The sequence below is a fragment of the Ctenopharyngodon idella genome, chromosome 10 (assembly GCF_019924925.1).
Source record: "Ctenopharyngodon idella isolate HZGC_01 chromosome 10, HZGC01, whole genome shotgun sequence".
Classification (NCBI taxonomy): domain Eukaryota; kingdom Metazoa; phylum Chordata; class Actinopteri; order Cypriniformes; family Xenocyprididae; genus Ctenopharyngodon; species Ctenopharyngodon idella.
The window spans coordinates 2,506,357-2,530,170 of NC_067229.1; the positions used below are offsets into that span (position 1 = coordinate 2,506,357).

General features: G+C 36.8%; 1 protein-coding gene and 1 long non-coding RNA gene across 3 annotated transcripts in view; one reads left to right on the forward strand and one right to left on the reverse strand.

Moving 5' to 3' along the window:
- fbn2b (fibrillin 2b) overlaps positions 1 to 23,814 on the reverse strand; it is a 64,374-nt gene that overhangs the window by 20,115 nt on the left and 20,445 nt on the right. The window contains exons 9-39 of one of the 2 annotated variants that reach the window (XM_051910739.1): positions 22,069 to 22,194; positions 18,391 to 18,543; positions 15,776 to 15,979; positions 15,550 to 15,690; positions 15,257 to 15,376; positions 14,294 to 14,419; positions 13,853 to 13,975; positions 12,086 to 12,361; positions 11,927 to 11,980; positions 10,991 to 11,116; positions 10,725 to 10,850; positions 10,491 to 10,610; positions 9,887 to 10,024; positions 8,984 to 9,034; positions 8,778 to 8,903; positions 8,350 to 8,577; positions 6,843 to 6,968; positions 6,628 to 6,756; positions 6,420 to 6,545; positions 5,650 to 5,775; positions 4,249 to 4,371; positions 4,041 to 4,166; positions 3,773 to 3,898; positions 3,532 to 3,654; positions 3,338 to 3,460; positions 3,094 to 3,219; positions 2,336 to 2,458; positions 1,903 to 2,025; positions 1,654 to 1,815; positions 1,352 to 1,420; positions 1,138 to 1,263 (exon numbers count right to left, since the gene is read on the reverse strand). In XM_051910739.1, the coding sequence (XP_051766699.1) occupies positions 1,138 to 1,263; positions 1,352 to 1,420; positions 1,654 to 1,815; positions 1,903 to 2,025; positions 2,336 to 2,458; positions 3,094 to 3,219; positions 3,338 to 3,460; positions 3,532 to 3,654; positions 3,773 to 3,898; positions 4,041 to 4,166; positions 4,249 to 4,371; positions 5,650 to 5,775; positions 6,420 to 6,545; positions 6,628 to 6,756; positions 6,843 to 6,968; positions 8,350 to 8,577; positions 8,778 to 8,903; positions 8,984 to 9,034; positions 9,887 to 10,024; positions 10,491 to 10,610; positions 10,725 to 10,850; positions 10,991 to 11,116; positions 11,927 to 11,980; positions 12,086 to 12,361; positions 13,853 to 13,975; positions 14,294 to 14,419; positions 15,257 to 15,376; positions 15,550 to 15,690; positions 15,776 to 15,979; positions 18,391 to 18,543; positions 22,069 to 22,194 (4,095 nt within the window). The remainder of the gene's footprint in view (positions 1 to 1,137; positions 1,264 to 1,351; positions 1,421 to 1,653; positions 1,816 to 1,902; positions 2,026 to 2,335; positions 2,459 to 3,093; positions 3,220 to 3,337; positions 3,461 to 3,531; positions 3,655 to 3,772; positions 3,899 to 4,040; positions 4,167 to 4,248; positions 4,372 to 5,649; positions 5,776 to 6,419; positions 6,546 to 6,627; positions 6,757 to 6,842; positions 6,969 to 8,349; positions 8,578 to 8,777; positions 8,904 to 8,983; positions 9,035 to 9,886; positions 10,025 to 10,490; positions 10,611 to 10,724; positions 10,851 to 10,990; positions 11,117 to 11,926; positions 11,981 to 12,085; positions 12,362 to 13,852; positions 13,976 to 14,293; positions 14,420 to 15,256; positions 15,377 to 15,549; positions 15,691 to 15,775; positions 15,980 to 18,390; positions 18,544 to 22,068; positions 22,195 to 23,814) is intronic. The other variant, XM_051910740.1, reaches the window with a different exon arrangement.
- LOC127521482 (uncharacterized) overlaps positions 2,345 to 23,814 on the forward strand; it is a 30,872-nt gene continuing 9,402 nt past the window's right edge. Inside the window, exons 1-2 of the long non-coding RNA XR_007932370.1 lie at positions 2,345 to 2,480; positions 10,499 to 10,629. This is a non-coding gene — a long non-coding RNA (uncharacterized LOC127521482). The remainder of the gene's footprint in view (positions 2,481 to 10,498; positions 10,630 to 23,814) is intronic.

The following is a 23,814-nucleotide window of genomic DNA, read 5'->3' on the forward strand; positions in this document are numbered from 1 at the left end:
ACCATTTGGTCTTAAAAATACATTCATAAAGTTACTAATCATTACACTTCAATAAATATAAAATTAATTAAAGTAAATTCAAAAATTAAAATAAGTTGAAATATAAATTTAAAATACTCATATAAATTTAATCTAAAATGATTTAATTAAAAGTTAATTTAATTCAAATTACGCTAATAAAATAATTAATAAAAAATAATTTTATGCAATAAATCAAGGTTACTAAACATTAAAATTCAATATGTAATTTAATTAGTAAATTAATTTAATTATTAAAATATTCATAAAATTTTCATTGAAATATTAATATCACTAAATTAATTTTTTTATTAATTTTATTATTTAATTAAATGTGAATTACACATGAATTAATAATAAAATAAGGTTATTAAATATTACAAGTAATCAATCAAAATATGAATATTAAATTATTAATACAAATATTTTATTGAAATATTATTATAAACTGTTTAATAGTTCATTATTTTTATTATTTAATTACATTAATTCATACAAAATAAATTAAGGTTACTAAACATTAAAATTAATTGATCAAAATATTAATATAAATTAAAATATTGATATATTTAATTGAAATAATTAAATTATCAATATAAATATTTAATTTAAATATTAATATAAAATGTTTAATTATTTGTAAATTATTTTTATTATTCAATTACATGCATTAATTCATAAAAATAAGGTTACAAAACATTCAAATTAATCAATCAAAATATTAATATAAATTAAAATATGAATATAAATGTAATAGAAATATTTAATTGAAATATTAATAAATATTGTTTAATTAAAAGTTAATTTTTATAATTTCATTAAAAGTAAATTACACAAGCAAATCAATTAATTCATACAAAAAATAAATTAAGGTTACTAAAAATTAAAAGTAACTTATTAAAATATTAATATACATTGAAATATAAATATAAATTGAAATATTAATAAAAAATTGTTTAAATTAAAACCTTATTATTTTTACAACTTAATTAAAAGTAAATTCATAAGAATAAATTAATTCATAAGAAATTAATTAAGGTTACTAAACATTAACATTAAATCGATCAAAAAAAATATGATCTCAGTTTCAGCAGCTCAAATGACTGGCATTCTAGGGACCTTCGCAGATGCGCGTCTCCTCGTTGAGGTAGTATCCGGCGGGACATTCGCACTGGAAGCTGCCGAAGGTGTTGACACAGTTTCCCCCCTGGCACAGGCCGGGCAGCTCCTGGCATTCGTCTATGTCTGATGTGGGACAGAGAGAGAGAGAGAGAGTCATTACCACAAACACTCCAGACCTCATCCTGCTGCCTGCAGCCCAATCCGTCCTTACCCTCCAGGATGACCGTGATGGGGTTGGGACGGAAGCCTTCTCCTCCGGGACACAGGGTTTTGTACTCCGCTGTGAGGAGACAGAATTCAAAAGAGCGTCAGCGAAGGGTGAAATTCAGCAGTTTTTGCTCATGGCACAAAGACTTTGTTAGGCATTTTCCATCGTCATGTGTTTTTACATTATGAATAATACATAATAGCTCAGTAGAATTCATATTTATATTACAAAATTGTAAAATGTATGTAATTTATACATATAAGAACATATAAAAGATAGTTCAGTAAATGGAGTGTAGTCCGTACTGGAGTTGACGGGAGGGCAGAGTTCACATGGGTTTCCCCAGGCCCCGCCCAGCGAGCAGCAGCAGGACGCGCGGGTCACGCCCACTCCGATCTCAGCGCTGCAGGAGATCCCGCCGTCGCCGCGGTCCAGAGTGTCCAGGAAACAGTTTCCCACACGCGTGTCTGTCCGAGGGGAAGTGGATTACGGCTCTTTAGTTTCACACTTATGGCAGTACATGGGCAGTAATGCGCGCTGAGCGTGGGACGTACCGACACAGCCGACTCCGGACGGGTTGAGCTCGAAGTCTGGCGGGCAGTTGCACAGGTAGCTGCCGGGCAGGTTCACACACACGCCGTTGATGCAGTTCACCGGGTCGAAACACTCGTTGATGTCTGTCAAAGTCAGACGGAAAAGAGACGGTGTGAGACAGAACTGAGAAAAACCACACGGCCTTTGTGTTTCCAGTGGGATTTGTGGCTGTGAGTTATTACAGTTAATTAATATAATTAAGTTATATATTATAATTTAATTAAAAGTACATTACACAAAGAAATAAAATAATTAACAAAAATACATTCTTATAAAAAATGTAATTTGTGGCCATGACGCTCACATTGAGGCCCTTCTGTAGACGTCTACTGAAATGAGCTGATGATCTGCAGGCTGAAGTGTGTGTGTGTGTGTGTGTGTGTGTTTTGTCACCTGTGCAGTTTCCTCCGCTGCGGTCCAGCTCGTAGCCGTAGTCACAGACGCAGCGGAACATCCCCGGCAGGTTCTGACACGACCCGAACACGCAGATGTTCTGGAAGTTGCACTCGTCGATGTCTGACGGATAACACACAGCGCTGTGAGTCAGTGTGTGTTACTGTGTATGTGTGTGTGTGTGTGAGAGAGAGTGTGTGTATTACTGTAGGTGTGATTGTGTTACTGTGTGCGTGTTACTGTAGGTGCGTGTGCGTTACTGTAGGTGTGTTACTGTGTGTCTGAGTGTTACTGTAGGTGTGTATGTGTGTGGTGTGTGTTACGTGTGTTGTTGTAGGTGTGCGTGTTACTGTGCGCATGTTACTGTAGGTGTGTGTGTTACTGTATGTGTGTGTTACTGCAGGGGTGTGTGCGCATGTAGGTGTGTGATACTGTATGTGTGTGAGTTACTGTGTGTGTGTTACTGTAGGTGTGTGTGTGTTACTGTGCCTGTTACTGTAGGTGTGTTACTGTAGGTGTGTTACTGTGCGTGTGTTACTGTAGGTGTGTATGTGTGTGTGGTGTGTGTTACTGTAGGTGTGTGTGATTGTGTGTGTGTTACTGTAGGGGTGTGTGTATGTTACAGTAGGTGTGTGTTACCGTAGATGTGTGTGTTACTGTAGGTGTTTGTGTGTGTTACAGCGGGTGTGTGTGTTACTGTGGATGTGTTACTGTAGAGGTGTGTGTGTGTGTGTGTGTGTGTGTGTGTGTGTTTGTACCCTGGCAGGCCTTGCTGTCCTCAGTCGGGGTGAAGCCCATCTCACACTCGCAGCGGTATCCTCCCGGAGCGTTCAGACACTGGCCGTTCTCACACAGGTTCACGTTATCGGCGCACTCGTCCATGTCTGCAGGTCAACAGACAGAGAGAGTCTCAGAACAACGCTCTCATTCATGTCTGATTTCATAGGATCATTTCTCAGAAAAAGCTTCAGTCGAGTCCCAGCTCTGAGCAGCATGACGTACCGGAGCAGGTGAATCCGTCTCCGTTGAATCCCTCCCTGCAGGAGCAGCGGTACGAGCCCGGCGTGTTCATGCACTCGGCGTTGGGGTTACAGTTGTGCTCTTCAGTGACGCACTCGTCAACATCTGCAGAGACAGAATCAGACTCAGACGGCGTTCAGAGAGGAACGTGACGCTGATGATCGCTCCGCACTCACCGATGCATTTGATTCCGTCGCCTTCCCAGCCGTCACGACAGCGGCACTTGAAGCTGCCGGGAACGTTGACGCAGGCCGCGTGCATGTCGCAGTTATGAGCGCCGATCTCGCATTCATCGATATCTGGAAAAACAATCAAAACCACTTCAGACCAGCTCACATGTTCCAAACACCAGCCTGACCAGCTGAAGCCGGTTCGATCCGGTTCGAGGTGGACTGGACTCTCGTTCCCGTGCCGTACCTGTGCATCCGGTCGAGCCCTTCTTCACGAAGTATCCCAGCTGACAGTGGCAGATGAAGGACCCTTTAGTGTTCTCACAGTCACCGTGGAGACAGATGTTGGGATTCAGGTCGCACTCATTGACATCTGGACCGTAACGTCAGGAAATAATACCAACATACAAATTAATAAAATAAACAGCGCAATGACAATAAAAATTCATTAAATTATTTACATTTTTTAAAAGTGAAATTGATAAAATCAAATATTAATTAAAATTAAATCTCACCAATGCAGGTCCTCATGTCCATGGAGGCCATGAATCCGTCGTAGCAGAGGCAGCGATATTCTCCGGGGATGTTCGTACACTGGCCGCCGTCGCAGATGTCGGGCGAGTCTTCGCACTCGTCGATGTCTACGGAAAGAGCCGAGGGTCAGTCTGAGAGGACGTGCATGAGCGCCTCGTGCGTTCGTGTGTGTTTGTGTGTGTGTCTCACCGGCGCAGGTCCTGAGGTCGGGCATGAGCGCGTAACCTTCGCTGCAGCTGCATTCGTAACTGCCCTCCGAGTTCGTGCAGTGAGTGTCGCAGCCGCCGTTCATGATGGTGCACTCGTCGATATCTGCCATGATACAAAACACGCTTTCTTACGGAGTCTCCTTACAAAAGGCAGCATATAATGTCGATTAAAAGTAAAGGATTACTTGTGTTCATTTGTGTAATTTACTTTTAGTGAAACAAAAATATTAACATAACTCATAAAAAATGAACACAAGATATAAATCAAGGTTACTTAATATTAAAATAGATGTAAAACTTACTACTTTTATTTAATTAAAATTAAATCACAAAAAAAATGAAAACAAATCAAGGATATTAAGCATTAAAATGAAATGTAAAATTATTTACTTGTTATTTTGAATCATTTTTATTATTTAATTCAAAGTAAATTACAGAAACAAAAAAATTTAAAATATTAAAAATAATTTGTCTATGGATGTTTGCGAATGTTTTGGGATGTTTGCAGATTTTTCTGGATGTTTGCAGATTTTTCTGGATGTTTGCAGATGTTTGGGGATATTTAAGGATGTTTGTGAATGTTTGGGAATGTTTGCGGATGATGCAGATGTTTGCAGATGTTTGAGGATGTTTGGGAATGTTTGGGGATGTTTTGGCAATGTTTGTGGATGTTTGGGAATGTTTTGGCAATGTTTGCGGATGTTTGGGAATGTTTGCAAATGTTTGCAGATGTTTGCAGATATTTTGGGATGTTTGGGAATGTTTGCGGATGTTTTGGGATGTTTGCAGATGTTTGGGAATGTTTGCAGATATTTTGGGATGTTTGGGAATGTTTGCGGATGTTTTGGGATGTTTGCAGATGTTTGGGAATGTTTGCGGATGTTTTGGGATGTTTGCAGATGTTTGGGAATGTTTACGGATGTTTTGGGATGTTTGCGGATGTTTTGGGACATTTTGGGATGTTTGGGAATGTTTTGGGATGTTTGGGAATGTTTGCGGATGTTTTGGGATGTTTGGGAATGTTTGGGAATGTTTTGGGATGTTTGGGAATGTTTGCGGATGTTTTGGGATGTTTGGGAATGTTTGTGGATGTTTGGGAATGTTTGCGGATGTTTGGAAATGTTTGGGGATATTTTCAGATGTTTGGGAATGTTTTGGGATGTTTGCAGATGTTTGGGGATGTTTCTGGATGTTTACAGATGTTTGTGAATGTTTGCAGATGTTTGAGGATGTTTGTGAATGTTAGCAGATGTGTGATAATGTTTGTGGATGTTTGTAGATGTTTGTGTATGTTTGCAGATGTTTGGGGATGTTTCTGGAAGTATACAGATGTTTGTGAATGTTAGCAGATGTGTGAGGATGTTTGTGTATGTTTGCTCACCCACACAGCCCTGTCTGTCGGGCGTCACCTGGTATCCCGTGTTGCAGGAGCACTGGTAGGTTCCCACCATGTTCACACACTGACCGTTCTTACACAGGTTATCACTCAGCTGACACTCGTTCACATCTGTAAACGATTATAATTAATAATGTATATCAAATAATTTTCAAATATATATATAATACTTTTTATCATTTGAAACATTAAAAATTATCTATAAATTATAAGTAATAAAAATAAGATTATATATAAGCAAGTTATATATTAAATAATACATAATATTTAAATTACAATAAAAAATACAAATAAAATTATATACAAGCAAAAGTGATATCAAATAATTTTAAAATAATTTTTAATTTTTCAAATGATAAAAATCTATAAATTATAATAAAAAGTAAAAAGATATATATATATATATATATATATATATATATATATATAGTACAGAAAAAAGGTTATGATATTTTATACAAATATATATATCCATTTAAATGGTGGTAATAATATTAATACTATTTTAATGCTCTTTATTATGTATGATAAATTTTTAATGCTATTTAAATGAAGTACTAATAAAACTAATAAAATAAAAGAGTACAGTTATTTTAATTAAATATGAATAGGTAGAAATATGAAATATTACTAAATGGACAAATTATTAACTGGAAGAGTTAATAATAAAGTAAAATGATCTAAATAGGTTTTGTATACGATACACAGAACATATACAAACACACACACATATAGAGTGTTTGAAGTGTCTGTACCTTCACAGGCTGAAGCTTCAGTGTTCAGCTGGTGTCCCGGAGGACAGTCGCACTCATAACTGCCCTCTGTGTTCAGACACGTGCCCCCCCGACACAGCAGCGGGTTCTGCTCACACTCGTCCACGTCTACGAGACAGAGAGAGAGACACTGTGACACTGCGCAGCGTTTCAAAGGCCTGGGAAAATGTCAAGGGCTCTGGTGTCTCACCCATGCAGTTCTTCATCATCATAAAGCCGCTCTCGTAGCCCTCGAAACACTCGCACTCGAAGCTGCCCGGCGTGTTGACGCAGACGCCGTGTCCGCACAGGTCAGGTGAGATGGTGCACTCGTCAATATCTGCCGGAATGATGGAAACAATGTAAGCGATACACAGAAACACATCGTGTGTTTGATTTAGATGTGGTTTCGGGTGAGATATGGACCTGTGCAGTTCCTCTCCTCCATGGTGAGGGCGAAACCGCTGTCACAGCGACACTTGAAGCTCCCGATGGTGTTTCGGCACGTCCCGTGAGTGCACAGGCCTTTGAACACCTTACATTCGTTCACATCTACAGAGAAAAACAGGGTTTATAACAAAGTCCCTTTCAGGCGAGTCATTTCACTCACCGGCCATCTTTGAAACGCTATTTCAGTCATACGAGTGCAGCTCCTATCTCTTAGAATGGGGAAACATCAAATTCTCCAAAGCTGTTTAGATTACCATTAAATTTCATATTTGAAACCAATGAAATCTCCCATTCATAGTAATATGAGTGCAGCGTCTTTTCATATCTAGTCTTTGATTATAACATCATTATATAAGTCGTCCCATATATAAGTGTGATTGTAACCTACTCATACTTTGACAAAATTGCAGAAAAATTGAAAATCAGTAAAATTAGTGTGCAGAAAGCAAAAATTGGTAAAAATATATATATTTTTAATTATAACAAAAATGTTCTATTATATACAAATTTGAATATATCCATTTATAATTAAATGGTGGTAATAATAATGCTACTAATAATAATAAAAAAAATGTAAACTATTTATGATGTATGATATATTTATTATATTTATTATAATACTATTTCTGTTAACATATAAACTTAACTAATAAAAGAAAGTAATAAAACAAATGAAATAAATGAATACAGTTATTTGATTAAATTAATTAAATATTAATTGTTGAAAATACAAAATATTACTTTGACAAAATTGCAGAAAAAAAATGTACAGAAAAGTAAAAATCTGGTACAATTTGGTAAATAAATGTTTTTTTTATTATTATAAAAAAACATTAAAAAAAATGAAGGCTAGTTTGTTTGCATCTGTAATGATTATTTTTAATTATTTATATTATTTGTAATTATTTATATTATTATATTATGTGAAAGTTTTGATTTTAAAAACATATTCATCTTTAATATATCATTTTTTATATATATATATATATATATATATAATCAATTTTTATATAACTTATATGAATTAGATTATTATTTTTTTTAATTTAAGAAAAAGATTGTTGAAGTTTTAGGTAAAATATGTTCAAAAAGTTGTAAAACCCATATATACATATATAATTACAAAATATAGATAAAATAAAAAATTATTTTAGGTATAGTTTGGTCTGAAATAATTACAAATATATATATAATTTTTATAATTAAAAAATATATAAATTTAATATAATTTTATATTATAAATTAAATAATTTGTCATGTTTTATGGTATAATATAATAAATGTGAGCCATATTATCGGTTACAGATATTAGTGTTTTCAAAATTATTATTATCGGAAGCCGATAATATCAGCAAACTTGTTTTCTAACAATGTTTTCAAATGTTGATGTATAATATCGGCAATATCGGTTATCATCCAAAACAATGATCATTATCATATCGGTCCAGATTTCTATATACATTCATCTCTATAACTAAATGACCTTTGTAGAAGGGTCTTCCTGTCAGGATGTCCCCTCGGTTGGCGATTCCGGGTCCACGTGGGCAGATGGTTTTGAATTCGGGCGTGTCGGGTTTGGGACACGCCTCACAGTCGACGCCCCACGCCGCTCCCACCGTACAACAGCACATGTCCACACGGTACCGGCCCGGTAACGGCTCCACACACTCGTCCTCGTCCCACTTCATGTAACACTGCTCACTTCGGATATCTGCGGGACACACAAACCGCTTTACATCGCTGCTGTTTGCTTCACACATGTTGTTAGTTACAAAAAAAAAAAAAGGGTTTGTTTTGGATCAAGATTACTTTTAGGGATAGTTGATTTAGTAAGTCATAATAATGTTTATACTTTTGTAAATACATAATATTTAATATATACTTTAATACATAAATTTTCAGTTCACATACCAACACATGTTCGTCCGGCTCCGTCCAGCGTCAGTCCCTCGGGACACTCGCATCGGAACGAGCCCTGTGTGTTCACGCATCGGCCGTTTGTGCACACGGTGGGGAAAACCTCGCACTCGTTAATATCTACAGATGGAGCACAGAAGTGATGCATCGTTATGCAGTGCACTAGGTAAATGCAGCAAAGGACTGTGGGTAGAACGTACCTTCACATACAAGTCCTTTCTTGCGAGCGAAACCTTTCGAGCAGGCAGGATCTGTAGAAAATATACAGGTCAAAAACTTGTTTAATAAGAAAACACTTGTCAATACCGTTTACTTTTGTATGTGAGCGTGTTTCTAAGATAATAATACTTCAGAGACAAAATTACAGCTAAATGAAACAAAAACCTCTTTAAATGTATGTTTCATATATATATATATATATATATATATATATGCAAAAGTTACATATCAAATAATTTCCAAAAATATATAATAATTTTAAATGATAAAAACCATATAGAAATTATAATAAAAATACAAAATTTTATATATATATATATATATATATATATATTATAAAATTATAATATATATATATATATATATATATATATAAATTACAATAAAAAAATACAAATAAAATTATATACAAGCAAAAGTGATATTAAATAATTTTCAAATATATATAATAATTTTGAATTTTTCAAATGATAAAAAGTATCTATAAATTATAATAAACAAAAATAAGATTATATATAAGCAAGTTATATATTAAATATTATATTTAAAAATATATAAATTACAAAAAATACAAATACAATTATATACACAAGCAAAATTGATATCAAATAATGTTAAAATATATATAGTAATTTAAATTTTTTCAAATAAAAAGTATCTATAAATCATAATAAAAATAAAATTATATATAAGCAAAAGTGATATCAAATAATTTTAAAATATATACAATAATTTTTCATTTTTCAAATGATAAAAAAAATCTATAAATTATAATAAAAAATAAAAAGATTTTATATATATATATATATATATATATATATATATATATATATATATATATTTTTTTTTTTTTTTTTTTTTTTTTTTTTGGCATATGAACTAACCGATTTCACAGCGTTCACATGGGCTTCCCCAGGCCGCCCCCAGCGTAGAGCAGCACTCGGACTTCAGCGTGGCCCCGTTTATATTCACCTCACAGCGGCCGTCCTGGATGTTCAGCCAGCAGGTTCCTTTCATGCTGTCTGCAGGATACAAATACCAAGAGAGTGTGACAATGACAAATGAACGTTGTGACATTTGAAACAGGTCCCCTGCGGAGAGTCGATGCATTTCTGCAGATATATAAAAACCAACTTGGATATCTAGCGGGACGGGATCACAGTGGGCATTTATCCTGAAAGCACAAACGCGCGACCTATTGCCTTCATACTCCATTAATTTCAATCAAACGACATTCAGTTTAAGACAGAGAATGAAAACTGCCTGGCTAGAAATGAATAAAAGTAGCAGAATGTTACCTCTAAAAAGGAAATAAACATTGACATATGTTAATGCAGCGTAATAAAATCTTTAATTTAATAACATTTAATAGCCACTAAACTATCTATAAGAGATCCACCAATCAGAGAACTCGCTGTTACCATGGACACATTTCTGTTGGCATAGAACCATGTTGTTCTTTAGCCTAAAACGAATGTTTGTACTTACCTACGCAGACGGTGTTGGTGGAGTCCAGCTTGCTGCCGTGGGAACATTCGCAGTTGAAGGAACCGGCTATGTTGCGGCACACGCCGTTGATGCAGGGGTTGGAGTCGCACTCGTTGATGTCTGAACGAAAGAACGACAGGTAAGAACGCAGGACACAAAATTATTCATTGTATATGGAATTACGATATAAATTTACGAAGAAAGATGCGAAAAAATGCTTGTAATCGTAGTCACCTTCACATGTCTCAGAATCGGCTTTGAAGGAGAATCCTTTGGGGCAAGAGCAAGTGTAACTTCCGGGCGTGTTTCTACACATGCCGTTGTCACACAACAACCGATTCACCGAACACTCGTTAATGTCTGAAAGATACGCAAAAAATTTACGAAACAACTTTTACTAGGTGTTGGAGCAAATGTTATACAAAAAGTATTTTGTACATAAAACAAAACATTAGTAGAAGCTACGTCTTGCGTACAAGGGCTTGCTTAACGCAACTTACCCACGCAATTCTTTCCGCTAGCGTCAGACTCGTAGCCGATGTTACAGATGCAACGGTAGCTCCCGCGCAAGTTCTCGCAGATACCGTTTTGACAGATTTCTGGATCCAAGGCGCACTCGTTGATGTCTACAAAGAAATCGAATACAGTTCGTTAGCATTTAGCATTCACAAAGAAATTGAATACAATCCGTTAGCATTTAGCAAATCGAATACAGTCTGTTAGCATTCACAAAGAAATCGAATACAGTACGTTAGCATTTAACATTCACAAAGAAATTGAATGCAGTTCGTTAGCATTTAGCATTCGCAAAGAAATTGAATACAGTCCGTTAGCATTTAGCAAATAGAATACAGTCCGTTAGCATTCGCAAAGAAATCGAATACAGTTCGTTAGCATTTAACATTCGCAAAGAAATCGAATACAGTTCGTTAGCATTTAGTATTCGCAAAGAAACTGAATACAGACCATTAGCATTTGCTAAGAAATCGAATGCAGTTTGTTAGCATTTAGCATTCGCAAAGAAATCGAATACAGTCCGTTAGCATTCACAAAGAAATCGAATACAGTTTGTTAGCATTTAGCATTCGCAAAGAAACTGAATACAGACCATTAGCATTCACAAAGAAATCGAATACAGTTCGTTAGCATTTATCATTCGTAAAGGAATCGAATACAGTTCGTTAGCATTTAGCATTCGCAAAGAAATCGAATACAGTTTGTTAGCATTTAGCATTCGCAAAGAAACTGAATACAGATTGTTAGCATTCGCAAAGAAATCGAATACAGTTTGATAGCATTTAGCATTCGCAAAGAAATCGAATACAGTTCGTTAGCATTTAGCATTCACAAAGAAATTGAATACAGTCTGTTAGCATTTAGCATTCCCAAACGTCTGTGCTTTAGAAGCACTAGCATACTAGTGAAGACAGACTCACCTCGTCCATCTGCAGTGATTCCAGGTCCGCTGCTGCACACCGCCTGAAACTCGGCTGCGAACAATTAAAATATGTTAGCTACCCGCTAACGCACAAGTCAAAGCTAATGTATGTTGCGTTAATATTAAAATATCGTTCTGGACTGGAAGGTGTGTCTACCTGAGTTGAACGCCGGGCAGGGTTGGCAGGGTTCTCCGAAGCCGTGTTCTGCGTTGGCGCAACAGCATTCAGACTTCGTCACCGCCCCGGGGAATGGGCGCGAACACGTGCCCATCTTTATTGCGCCGTAGCAGGTGGTGCGCATGTGGGTGTCCACGCAGACACGCCCGTCCACGTCAATGGCCAGGCCTGTTGGGCACTCGCAGCGGAATGAGCCCTCGGTGTTCACGCAGCGGCCGTTCATACAGATGCCCGAGGTCTGGCATTCATCAATGTCTGTCAGAGTGAAACGGAGGAAATAGCGTAAACCATTAGCAAACAACACGTCAATAACAAATGGTCGTGAGATGCGCAACTGACGACATCTGACTTCACTGACATGAAAACTAGCATCATATGTCTTGAGGCACCAATTTTGACATCAATGACAACAAACATCATTGGTTCTTGTGTCTTATGACTTTTCGCCATTTGACGCCAAACATGCGCCACTGACGTGCAAATATATGTGAACGCAAATAAGATTTTGGGGATTTTTGGGGAAATTTAATTTCTTTGACAAATAGTCACCAGATGCAAGAACCAGAGATGCATCAATCAAGTCAAGTTACCGCTATAAATAAATGTGACTTGACTTGACATGCGTCACGAAGCAAAATGTGCAAGTGCAAATGAGATTTTAGCGATTTAGTTGTCTCGCACAAAACCATCGTATGACTTCAGGAGACTTGAAATATAGCATATAGACACAAACGCAAATGAGATCGAAAAGCTGTGCTAAGGGAACGATTTCCAAGGAGAATAACGACTTAAATTTTGGTCATTAAAGACTTCACTGACAAATGATCACCAGATGCGAGAATCAAAGACGCGACAGATTTGACGTCAAAGAGATTTTTAAAAATGCGCAAATGGAAATTTTAACGATTTAGCATCTGTTTCTCACACAAAACTATTGTATGACTTTAGGAGACTTGAAATATAGCGTATAGACGCTACATAAATGAGACTGAAGATTGAAGAGATTGAAGAGCGCTGAGGGCATGATTTTCATAGAATAACGACTTAAATTGTGGTCATTAAAAACCTAACGGACAAATGTTCACCAGATGTGAGAACCAAAGATGTGGCACGTCAGATTTGACGTCAAACTTGGAAAAATGTGCAAGTGCAAATGAGGTTTTAGCAATTTACTGTCTGTTTCTCGCACAAAACTATCATATGATAGATTTACATAGAATAACGACTTAAATTTTGGTCATTAAAGACCTAATTGATAAATGTTCACCTGATGCGAGAACCAAAGACGCGTCACATAATATTTGATGTCAAATTTTCAAAAACGAGCAAGTGGAAACGAGATTAACAATTTAGCGTTTGTTTCTCGCACAAAACTATCGTATGACTTTAGGAGACTTGAAATATAGCGTATAGACGCAAATGCACATGAGATTGAAGAGTTGCGCTGAGGGAACGATTTTCAGAGAAGAACGACTTAAATTTTGGTCATGAAAGACCTAATTGACAAAGACGCTTCAAGTCAGATTTGACGTCAAACTTGCAAAAATGTAAAAACTGTAGTATGATTTTCAGAGAATACCGACTTTTTCATTATAGACTCAGAATATAGTGCACAAGTTACTAAACTATTTTCTTGCCATTTATTTAGTAGTTTATTTGGTCATATTTTGGCGCTTGACAGATGTGAGGGCGAGTAAATAGCTTTTGGGTTTAGTAATCCATCAAGGTAACTCCCAACATGCTCACCGGTGCAGTAGCGTCCATTGGGTGCCAACGCAAATCCAGGTTTGCAGATGCACTTGAAGCTTCCATCTTCGTTTATGCACATGCCGTTGAGGCACATGTTGGTGGTGGCACATTCATCATGGTCTGGAGGACAAGAAAACACCGTTACACTATAAAACAAACAGTGGATATTGAATTGTGTTCTTGAACTAACTGTATTTGTCAGAATCATTAATGAAAAACTACTTCTGACACCCTTCACAAACCCTAAACGCCAGCCCTGAAACTTTTTTGTCAAACATTTTAATGTTTAAAGCTTTAAAGCTTTATAGTGTACAACCAAACACTGTGAATCTCTGAGTGAAAACATAAAAATATAGAGTGTGCATTAAATGGAAACATATATATATATATTAGGCTGTTCAGATTTATGTTATGTTAAGTCGCAGTGTAAGCTCTTACCGACGCAGTTCTTCCCATCAGGGCTGATTTCAAAGCCAGCGTTACAGATGCACTGGAAACTTCCATCGGTGTTCACACAGCGTCCGTTTCGGCACATAACCCCGTTCACGATGCACTCGTCAATGTCTGAAGCAACAGGAATGTATTTGTTACAGTTGTCCACCAGAGGGCGGTGGGCCATGAAAAGTGAATATGTGCTGACTTTGACCATGAAAATTCATTGAAAATGGATTGTTCACATTAAACTGTCATTTGAGAGCAGGATACAGAGCATAGTCACTTTATTTGGCAGTTTTTCTTCTGTTTAGTGAGTAATGCAAAAGAACTTTTAAAATGTCAAATGTTTTTAAAAATAAAAGAATTATTAAAATTAATTTTTGGTAATTATATCAATAATTTGGTAATAAATATCAATATTAGATTACAAAAACCTTAACTGAAATAAGTTTAAGTTGCAGTTGCAATATTATGCAAATAATAAAAAGCTACAATTTTTAATATATATATATATATATATATATATATATATATATATATATATAAACAACAAAGACACAACAAAATGACTAAATAAAAACTGAAAATATAATACTAAATAATATAAATGTAAAAATACTAAAATAAGTAACATCAGCCATCTTGCCTTAGAGAATTAAAAAATACATAAAATTAAAACAGTTCCCGATATTAAAATACTGTCGATTTAGTATTTAATCATTTTTTGTTTTAGTTTGAGAAGGAAATTGCTTAAAATAATAATAAAATAATAATAATAAATATTAAAAAATAATCTATGCACGGAGACATAACAATATAATGATATTTTCTATTTAAGGCTGTTTTTAGCAGTTTTTTTTTTAAGCATTTTGAATGTAAAAATGTTAGCATTAAATATTAAATGAGAACCTAAAGAAATGTTTTTGGCGTAAAATAGGTGTTAGACCAGAATAACAAGCAACAAACCAATGCAGGCCTGTTTGGTGGGCGTTCCCTGGTATCCCTCGTGACATCTGCAGTGATACGATCCTTGCGTGTTGACGCAGTCTCCGTTCACACACGGGTTACTGGTGCACTCTTCCACGTCTGAGGGTAGAAGACAGATGTATGAGAACCTACTAACACTATTTATCAATATTGGCTAAATTGGCACCACCTACAGATGGCAGCAGAGGACGTTTTAGACCATGTCTGCATCCAAAACAGTTCAGTAAACACTTTTGTTCCTGACTTTTAGATACAAAAATACACAGACTCACCAATGCACTCCCCGCGCACGTCCTGCCTGTAACCCATGTTGCATTCGCAGCGGTAGCTGGTCGGCGTGGGAATACAGCGGCCGTTCAGGCACAGGTTGGTGAAATGCTTGCACACGTCAATCGTGGTCTCGTTCAGCTGGCCTGAGCACAAACGAAAACACAGCGTTCATTTCTCAGCGTTGAACATGCGAGTCAGTCAGAGGAAAATCCGGCAACTTCAACTCACTGAGTGGAATCTTCTGGCCGCCGTTGCCGTTGTTGCCGTTTCCGATGGTGTGCTCGCCGCCGTAAATGTAGCCGCCGCCGTTCCCGTTCTGTGAGGGCCCTTTGCCGTAACCGCCGATATTCAGGCCGCCGTTGCCATCGTGGATGATGCCGCCGTTGCCAGTGCCGAAAGGAAGCCTCTGGATGCACAGTCGCCTGTATTCGTCTGGAAATTAACAAAACACATCGTTTTTAAATTGCAATTTATGTCATGTTGCAATTCTTACGTATGTTCCTACTTTAAATGCAAACTAATACATTTTATACAATCAACACATGAAAAACAACGACATAATGCGCAGACTACTGAGCTCTACTTGCACATTGAATGAAAGCAGAAAAATCGAGGTGTTAGCCGAGGATTTGGCAGCCGCTTGGCTCGTACATTCCTGCGGATGAAACATGACTGTGTCAAAGAGGAGGGAAGAGCGTAAAACACTCCGGTGTGAAGACGTGGGACTGAAAGAGAGCGTTTTATTATCCTGAGGGAAGATCGCTCTGCTGACCTGACATGTGTTTATCGTGATTTTGCAGTGAGGTACAGTACGTCTGGAGCGATTCTTCAAAGAGCGCTGCATAAAGGTCAAACATCTAAAGAAATTCCTCCTTTGAAATTATGTTTTTGTTGTAATGCAGTACGAGAACAGTCAACACTCATGACAGGATCATAATGTAATTTAAAGTTTGTGCAGTTCAGAACTACATTTAAAAAAACCCCACACAAATTCTTCAAAAACTTTCTGTACTGATGCGCATCATGTTGAAAAAGGAAGTCTGTGCCTTTTTAGAAATAGCCAGTCGTCTTTAGTTTACATTAAAGGCGCAATATGTATATTTTATGTCACTAGAGGTCGCCTATTCAAAACAAAGGCGTAGCTTTATGATGCCGAGATTAAGCGCAAAATCATGGGAGTTGTCATCAGAAATCATGTTCATGGATGAGATTATTAATGTTACTGTAATATAAAGCAGAACATGGGAGAGCTGATATTTTAATCCAAAAATCTTACATATTGTGCCTTTAACTTTAGCTACTTGATATCACTATTCAGAGGCAGATGAGAAATTCTCATTTAAGAAACCATTTTATTGGACAAAATAGTCCCATGAGTGCAGGATGATGTCATCAATACTTTTGGAAATATACTTATTTTAATACTCGCTAAATATCTTACAGCATACAGATGTTAGCCTTAAAGCTAAAAGATACAAGTCCCAAATGACACACTATACACAATGCACTTATGAAAGGTTATTTTGTCTGTTAGCCCCTCCCCCTCCCTTATAAGGAAATCTGTGACAGTTGAGTGCATGAAGCATCCAACATTCCACACTTTGTTTTTCAGTTAATTCTTTTTGGAATTTTCAGAATTTGTGGAATTGTGGAACACTATTTATCTAATGGGTTATATGCACAGAGCGTTCTTTAGAACTTCCGCAATAATATAAGCCAGCTGGAAAACTTCCGGTGAGATGTCACTTGCGGGTGTGTTGAGCATCAGTAGTGTAATACTTAGTTTATAATCAGAATATAGTCACTTTAATAGTCAGGCATAGCATTAATTTAGTTGTTCAAACGTAAGACAGCACAAAAAATTAATAAATAAAGACATACCTCAGTGTTCCTCCTCTGCTAAATTCAATTCTACCATCAGTTTTTACACTTTCGTGTGAAAAAAAAAAAGTGTCAAAAATTAAATATTTATTGTGCACTTTAGTTTGATTCATTGAATAAAATGTGTTTTCTCACAAGTGTGCTGAAATCATTGATCTTGCGCTGCACTGACTGACAGCTGCTGTGATAACAAAGAGAAAGCGCGGTGCTCGATCTCTGTGTAATTCATTCACAAGAAAAGTTATTGTTTTTCATGAGATTTTGTGAGTACTTCATACTTCACACTGACAAAATGTACTTTTAAACCTAGTTATTTTATAATGTTTAATATTTAGTCAAAAACGAAACTAGGTGAAAAACGATTAGAGGAAATGGCTGATATATGCGCAAATAAATGCTACTTTGCCGCCACCTGCTGGTTAAAGTGGTAATTATTGTCTTTTTTATTTTTAAATAAGTGTTTTCTATCAAATGTTGAATTTCCTACATTTTAAAACGTTCGGTGTTACAATGGGGACAATCTCAGAAGGATGAACAAGTAATGTTTGTGGTCATCACATTAAAATTAACATTTGAAGTGCTGGAAAAAAATGTGTGTGTGTCTAATTACAGACACAGCGTTTTTAAACGATCCCAATAGCTTCGTCTTTATTGCAATCAATAAAACTGGTTTATTGGCAAATTAGGTAAATGTGATAACTGCATTTAAAATACGAATACAACATTAAAAAGTCAACCACTGATGGTTTTGTGTCGATGTACAGCGAGTACAGAATGAACAGCTAACAGTTCACCGGAAATGCCCGAGCTGGCTTATCTATCTATCTATCTATCTATCTATCTAAAAAGTTCAAAAAAGTTGTAAAAAGAGCTGACAAAGTTCTAAATGTCTGGTATTAGCAATAGTGATGGTAACATTTGACTTAGCAAACCCTGCTAGTGATTGACGTTAGCCTACTCACCAGATCCTCTGACGGGGCACATCTCTGGGATGTGTCCGAGGGCCCAGCAGCGGCCCGTGTCGCAGCAGCACTGTCCCTTGGTGTACTGACCGGACAATTCACTCGCGCAGCGGCCGTTCGCCAAAGATGAGAAACACGCACCGAGCCGATGATCTGTGACAGAGAGTGAGAGAGAGATCAGCATACTATTTCTGCATAATATGTAAAGTGTTTACAATGCGAATTTTGTCAGTATGCTGTATGTATGCACTATGCAGTATGTGTATATGTATATCTATATATATCTATATATATATATATATATATAATATATTCTACCATTCAGCTGTGCATTAACCTCCAAATACCACAAATGCTTTTCTCAGAGTACAGTCACACTTCACAGGAAGTCAGGTCCATGCGAGCCCTTTAAACGGTCCCCTAGCAGGAAGTTAATTTATGAGGTGGGAGCTTGCGAAGGCCACTGGAGGACTAAAAGCATACGGGCTTGGGAACAGGGTTGAGATGGGACGTTTCAGCCAGTCAAGGTCAACGAGGGGGCTGGTTGAGATAGGGTATGTACTAGTTTGCATACACTGCTACATTAGTGTGTCTGAAACAATGTGAAAAGGGGGGTGAAAGTCGATTAACTCAGCTAATGAGCCAGCACTCTGCCATAAATCAAGTCCATGTGGAGTAATCTTGGCCAATTACGTCGGACACAAGAAACCCTTCGTCTGGAGGTTCCAGGCGCACACTCCAGAACTACAACCCCCTGGGATCGACCCGGCCGGGGGGTTTCGCAAGCGTGGTGATGGGAACGCTGGCTTCAATTGGAACCAGACCTTCTCTAGAGCCTCAAAGTGAGATTTCTCGTGTTCGTACATGGCTCGGCGGTGCATTAACGCTGATTAGCGTCAGGCTAAATGACTCCCTACGGCCTGGTTCTGTGCGATACAGAGCACCAGCCAGGGGGCGAACACAAAGATAGTGCTAAACTTTTGCGCCGTTGGTTTCTGGCCTAAAACAACGTCTAAATAGCTAGTTGGCGTTTGCAGCTTCTTTGGAATAACTTTGCACTGATGAATTGGCTACACAATGGCTACATCTGCGGACACATTTGAGAACAGCATTTTTATTTCAAAACGCACTCCGTCCACACTAGCGCTTTCCAAAAGTTTCTCAGCCACACTGAAACATCGGGAAATGCTTAAATCATCTTACTGTGCATGTGTAAAATGCAATATATTCTTCTGCCACAATCTTTTTATTGGCCTAAAACACAAATGCCCTCATGTTTAGCCATTTTTTTTGTCATCTTTGCATGAATTTAATAATATACTATTTTTAACAACACTATGAAAGTAAATAGCAGGCACAACAATACCGGTATAACTATAATATCTATGGATACAAAACGTGTCACATGACTAAACACTTGTCATCATTTTCGAATATCCCCATTTTCACAATCCACAAAGCGAAAACTGTTTTAAAATGTATCCACTTGGAAGCGCGTCAAAAATGCCGGCAATAACGGCCATCACGAAAGTAATAGTAATGGGGTCAATTTTAATATCATGTCAACTTTCGAATGTTCTCCCATGGCATCAGGCTCCATTTTGGCTTCTAACTATAGTCTTTATTTAGTATGCCAACATACAGTAAAAACAAACAGACTGCCCGCGTTCTCCACCATGACGGGATCCATATGTACACTAAAAGTTTGCTGCAAATCCAGACGGGTTTCTGGGAATGTATGAGGGCCACGTCAATGCGTCATCCAGGGCCGATATCTCACGTTTCTTTATTCGCACCCGGGGACCTGTCAGATCAGGGGGTTACGAGAGACATATGGGGCGAGAGGAGTGAGAAACTCAAGACGGCGTGTATAAAGAGATGGATATACACAGATATATAGAGAGAAGGGAGTGTGAGGGAAACGGACAGTGAAGAGAAAAGACAAAAGCACTGCCAGAGTCAACAGTGTCTTTGCCTCACTGTACTGGAATGTTAGCAGGAGGAAATAGCATCCATGTGGCTCTATTTTCACCGTTATCCTCTGACGATTGATCCCCCTGAGAGACTATGTGAGACCTGTTCGCCAAAAGAAATCAACAAACAACCTCCGTAACCAGTCTGGTTTCAAACTAAAGAAAGACCAGTTAGTCTTACTTTCCTTTGCGCATGTTTTTAAAGGCAACATTTATAGCTACATTTATATTTGCCAGTGCATGTGAACAGAAAAGTCATTTTTTAAGGGCAGAATGGTTTCTGAATTGAATGGTACATAAGTTGTTGCATTCATGAAACAAGCTGAATATATTTTCCAGGTAAATTACTTATACAATAATAGTGTTAAAAACTTTTTTCTTATGAATAATTTATGCAGGAATTGGTTCTGCTTGTGTTTTCCAGAATGTTTTGATGAAAATAATTTTTGTAGAACAATCATTGTAAGAGGAGCGTGAATATGATATCTTTCACCCAAGAAATGTCAGACCACCCACTTTTTTAATTAATTTCATATCCTGCACAGAGAAATGTCCTTGAGCAGAAAAAGGGATTTTTTCGTGTTAATGTTAATCTGAAAGTCTGAGGACACTTCACATGAAAAATATCAAGGTTTTAAAAGGGTTTTACAGCCTGATGTTAAAAGAAAACAATTACATTTTTATGATAAATTTCTTATAAACTCTTTACTTTAATACATTAATGATATCAGAAATGTTCTTCTATGACACATTCATTCAAAAGGTTCTTCTGAATTCTTATCTCATAGAAGAACCTTTTAAAGTTTATCTGATGCTACAGAAGAGCCATCTTTTGTTAAAATGGACCAAGTATTTTAAGTTTTCTAGCAATAGAAATTCAAAAAAATTTAGCAAGATGTTAACACAAACCTAAATGAACAACGAGTAAATTCTGACACTGAAAGATGTCTCAAAATCTCAAGTTCTCAAAATAAGAAACCAGTTTGTAAAATAAATATTTCTAACAACACCAAATACAATGGCAAAAATATTGTCAAATCATGGTTTAGACAAACAGAATGTATTATTAACCCTGGGTTATTATTTTTTTTTTTAACTAAAACTACAATTAAACACATGTAAAACACTAAAAATTAAAGACAATTAAAACATTTCTATTCATTGAAATGAAGCTGAAATAAAATATAAATATTAGTTGAAAAACTTAAAGTAAATGAAAACTAGAAATGGTGCCTTAGCTCAAAAATTATTAACTGGAAATAAATAAAAACTAAAACCAAAACCAAAATGAATTAAACCTAAATAGCACATAATGAAATTACTAAAAAGTAAACTAAAATTAACATGAAAACTAAAAAAAATTAAAGCTATTTCAGAATATTGATAAAACTATAATAAAACTAAAATAACACTGTCCTAACTCAAACTCACATTATTGGTTGAGCAAAAGTTTTTTAATGAGGCTGCTCAAAAAAGTTGCACTTCCATTTGGCACCACTAGTGGTGCAAAAATTACAGAGTTGATCTCAAAAAATAACTGCGGGTGAAGATACACACTCGAGCACACTTGCCCGGGCTTGAATCAGTTGACCGCACACAAGTTCATCTTATGAGTCACACAGGCAATATGAAGCACGGCTCAGATGCAGCCCAGGAGCGTAAGGTCATGACAACAAGCATGTGTGTGCGGATGAAAGAGTCTCACCGACACATCTGGACCCGTCTGCGCTGGTGACGTATCCCCGCGGACAGGTGCACACATAGCTGCCGGCGGTGTTGGTACATTCTCCACCGTCGCACACTCCGGATATGGTTGTGCATTCGTCGATATCTGAAACGAAAACATGCAGTTTTATAAAAAAGCAACATCTTGAACAAAAAGCTGAGAATTTATTTATTTTTTATTTTTTTCAAGGACCACAACATGCATACGCAATGCTTTTATCGCTGGTTTTTGCTCCTTTTTTGTCTGTGTTCTTTGACGGCAGCATAAAAACTTAAAAAAGCTTCTTCTATTTCATCGCAAGAAACTTTTTAAGTTTTTAATCACACACTCCAGTTCTTTCAGAAGTTGTAAACTGATTTTAGTCTGATAACCAAGGCCAAGTTTCGCAGTAGAAACCAAACAAGACGAGACGCACTTGATATTTCTGGGGTTGGTTTTTTTTAGGAGAAACATCTAAGAAGCAACTCTCATTTACATCTATAGCAGGAGAAACAATTGAGATCTCACTGTGGTTTTTCTTTCCTGTGGGAATCGATTGGTATCGCTTGGCACCTCATCACATAACGCGACTACGGGCGCAAAATCAAACCGAAAGTCAACAGATGGTAAAGCGTTTGGTTGGTTGTCATTCTTATATTTATACACACGTGCAATTACATTTATTTAGTAAAATTATATGTGAACGCTGTGTGTCGGGTTTGTCGCATGAGATTGAGGAGGGATGTGGGAAGAGCATGACGAGCGGTTAGGTGTTTGATGTGTTGGTGTGTGGAAACCGGGAGTCATGCTGTCCCACAGCAGCTGAAAACGGCCCTGCTGAAGTCATAAAAACCTCTGCAAAACAAACCCGCTCGTCAGCGGAGCCCCACAAGCGGGACCAGACTTTACTCAGGGCGGACGTGAAGGAAACGGCTGCTAATGACTGCTGGAGTGCGTGTTCACGTAATTGTACATTAGAAGAGCGCTTTTTGTGGTTTTTGCATTGCACAGGCAATTGTTTATGTGATGAAATGTTATGTTTGGTTCTGCTCTTAAAGAGGAGGAGGAAAAAAGATCAAAAGCATCAAAAAAACATAATGTTTATGAGATTTTAGCACCATTATTTGGATTCCTTGACTAGCTAACAATTAACTGGACTAAAATGGTTAAAAATAAAGGTTCTAAAAGGGTTCTGGTGCCATAAGAGAATATTTTAAGTTCTAATAATGCCATATAGTAACTTTTTTAATTCTTATAATTTCATAAAAACGTCCTTCTCTTACATAAGAACTTAAAATGGTTCTTCTGAGTTCTTACAATGTCATAGAATAAACCTTTTAAGTTATCATACAGCCATTTAAAGAACTTCAAAGGGTTAGTTCACCCAAAAATGAAAATTCTGTCATTTATTACTCACCCTCGTGCCGTTCCACACCCGTAAGACGTTCGTTAATCTTCAGAACACAAATTGAGATATTTTTGTTGAAATCCGATGGCTCCGTGAGGCCTGCATAGCCAGCAATGACATTTCCTCTCTCAAGATCCATTAATGTACTAAAAACATATTTAAATCAGTTCATGTGAGTACAGTGGTTCAATATTAATATTATAAAGCGACGAGAATATTTTTGGTGCGCCAAAAAAAACAAAATAACGACTTATATAGTGATGGCCGATTTCAAAACACTGCTTCAGGAAGATTTGGAGCGTAATGAATCAGCGTGTCGAATCATGATTCAAATTGCG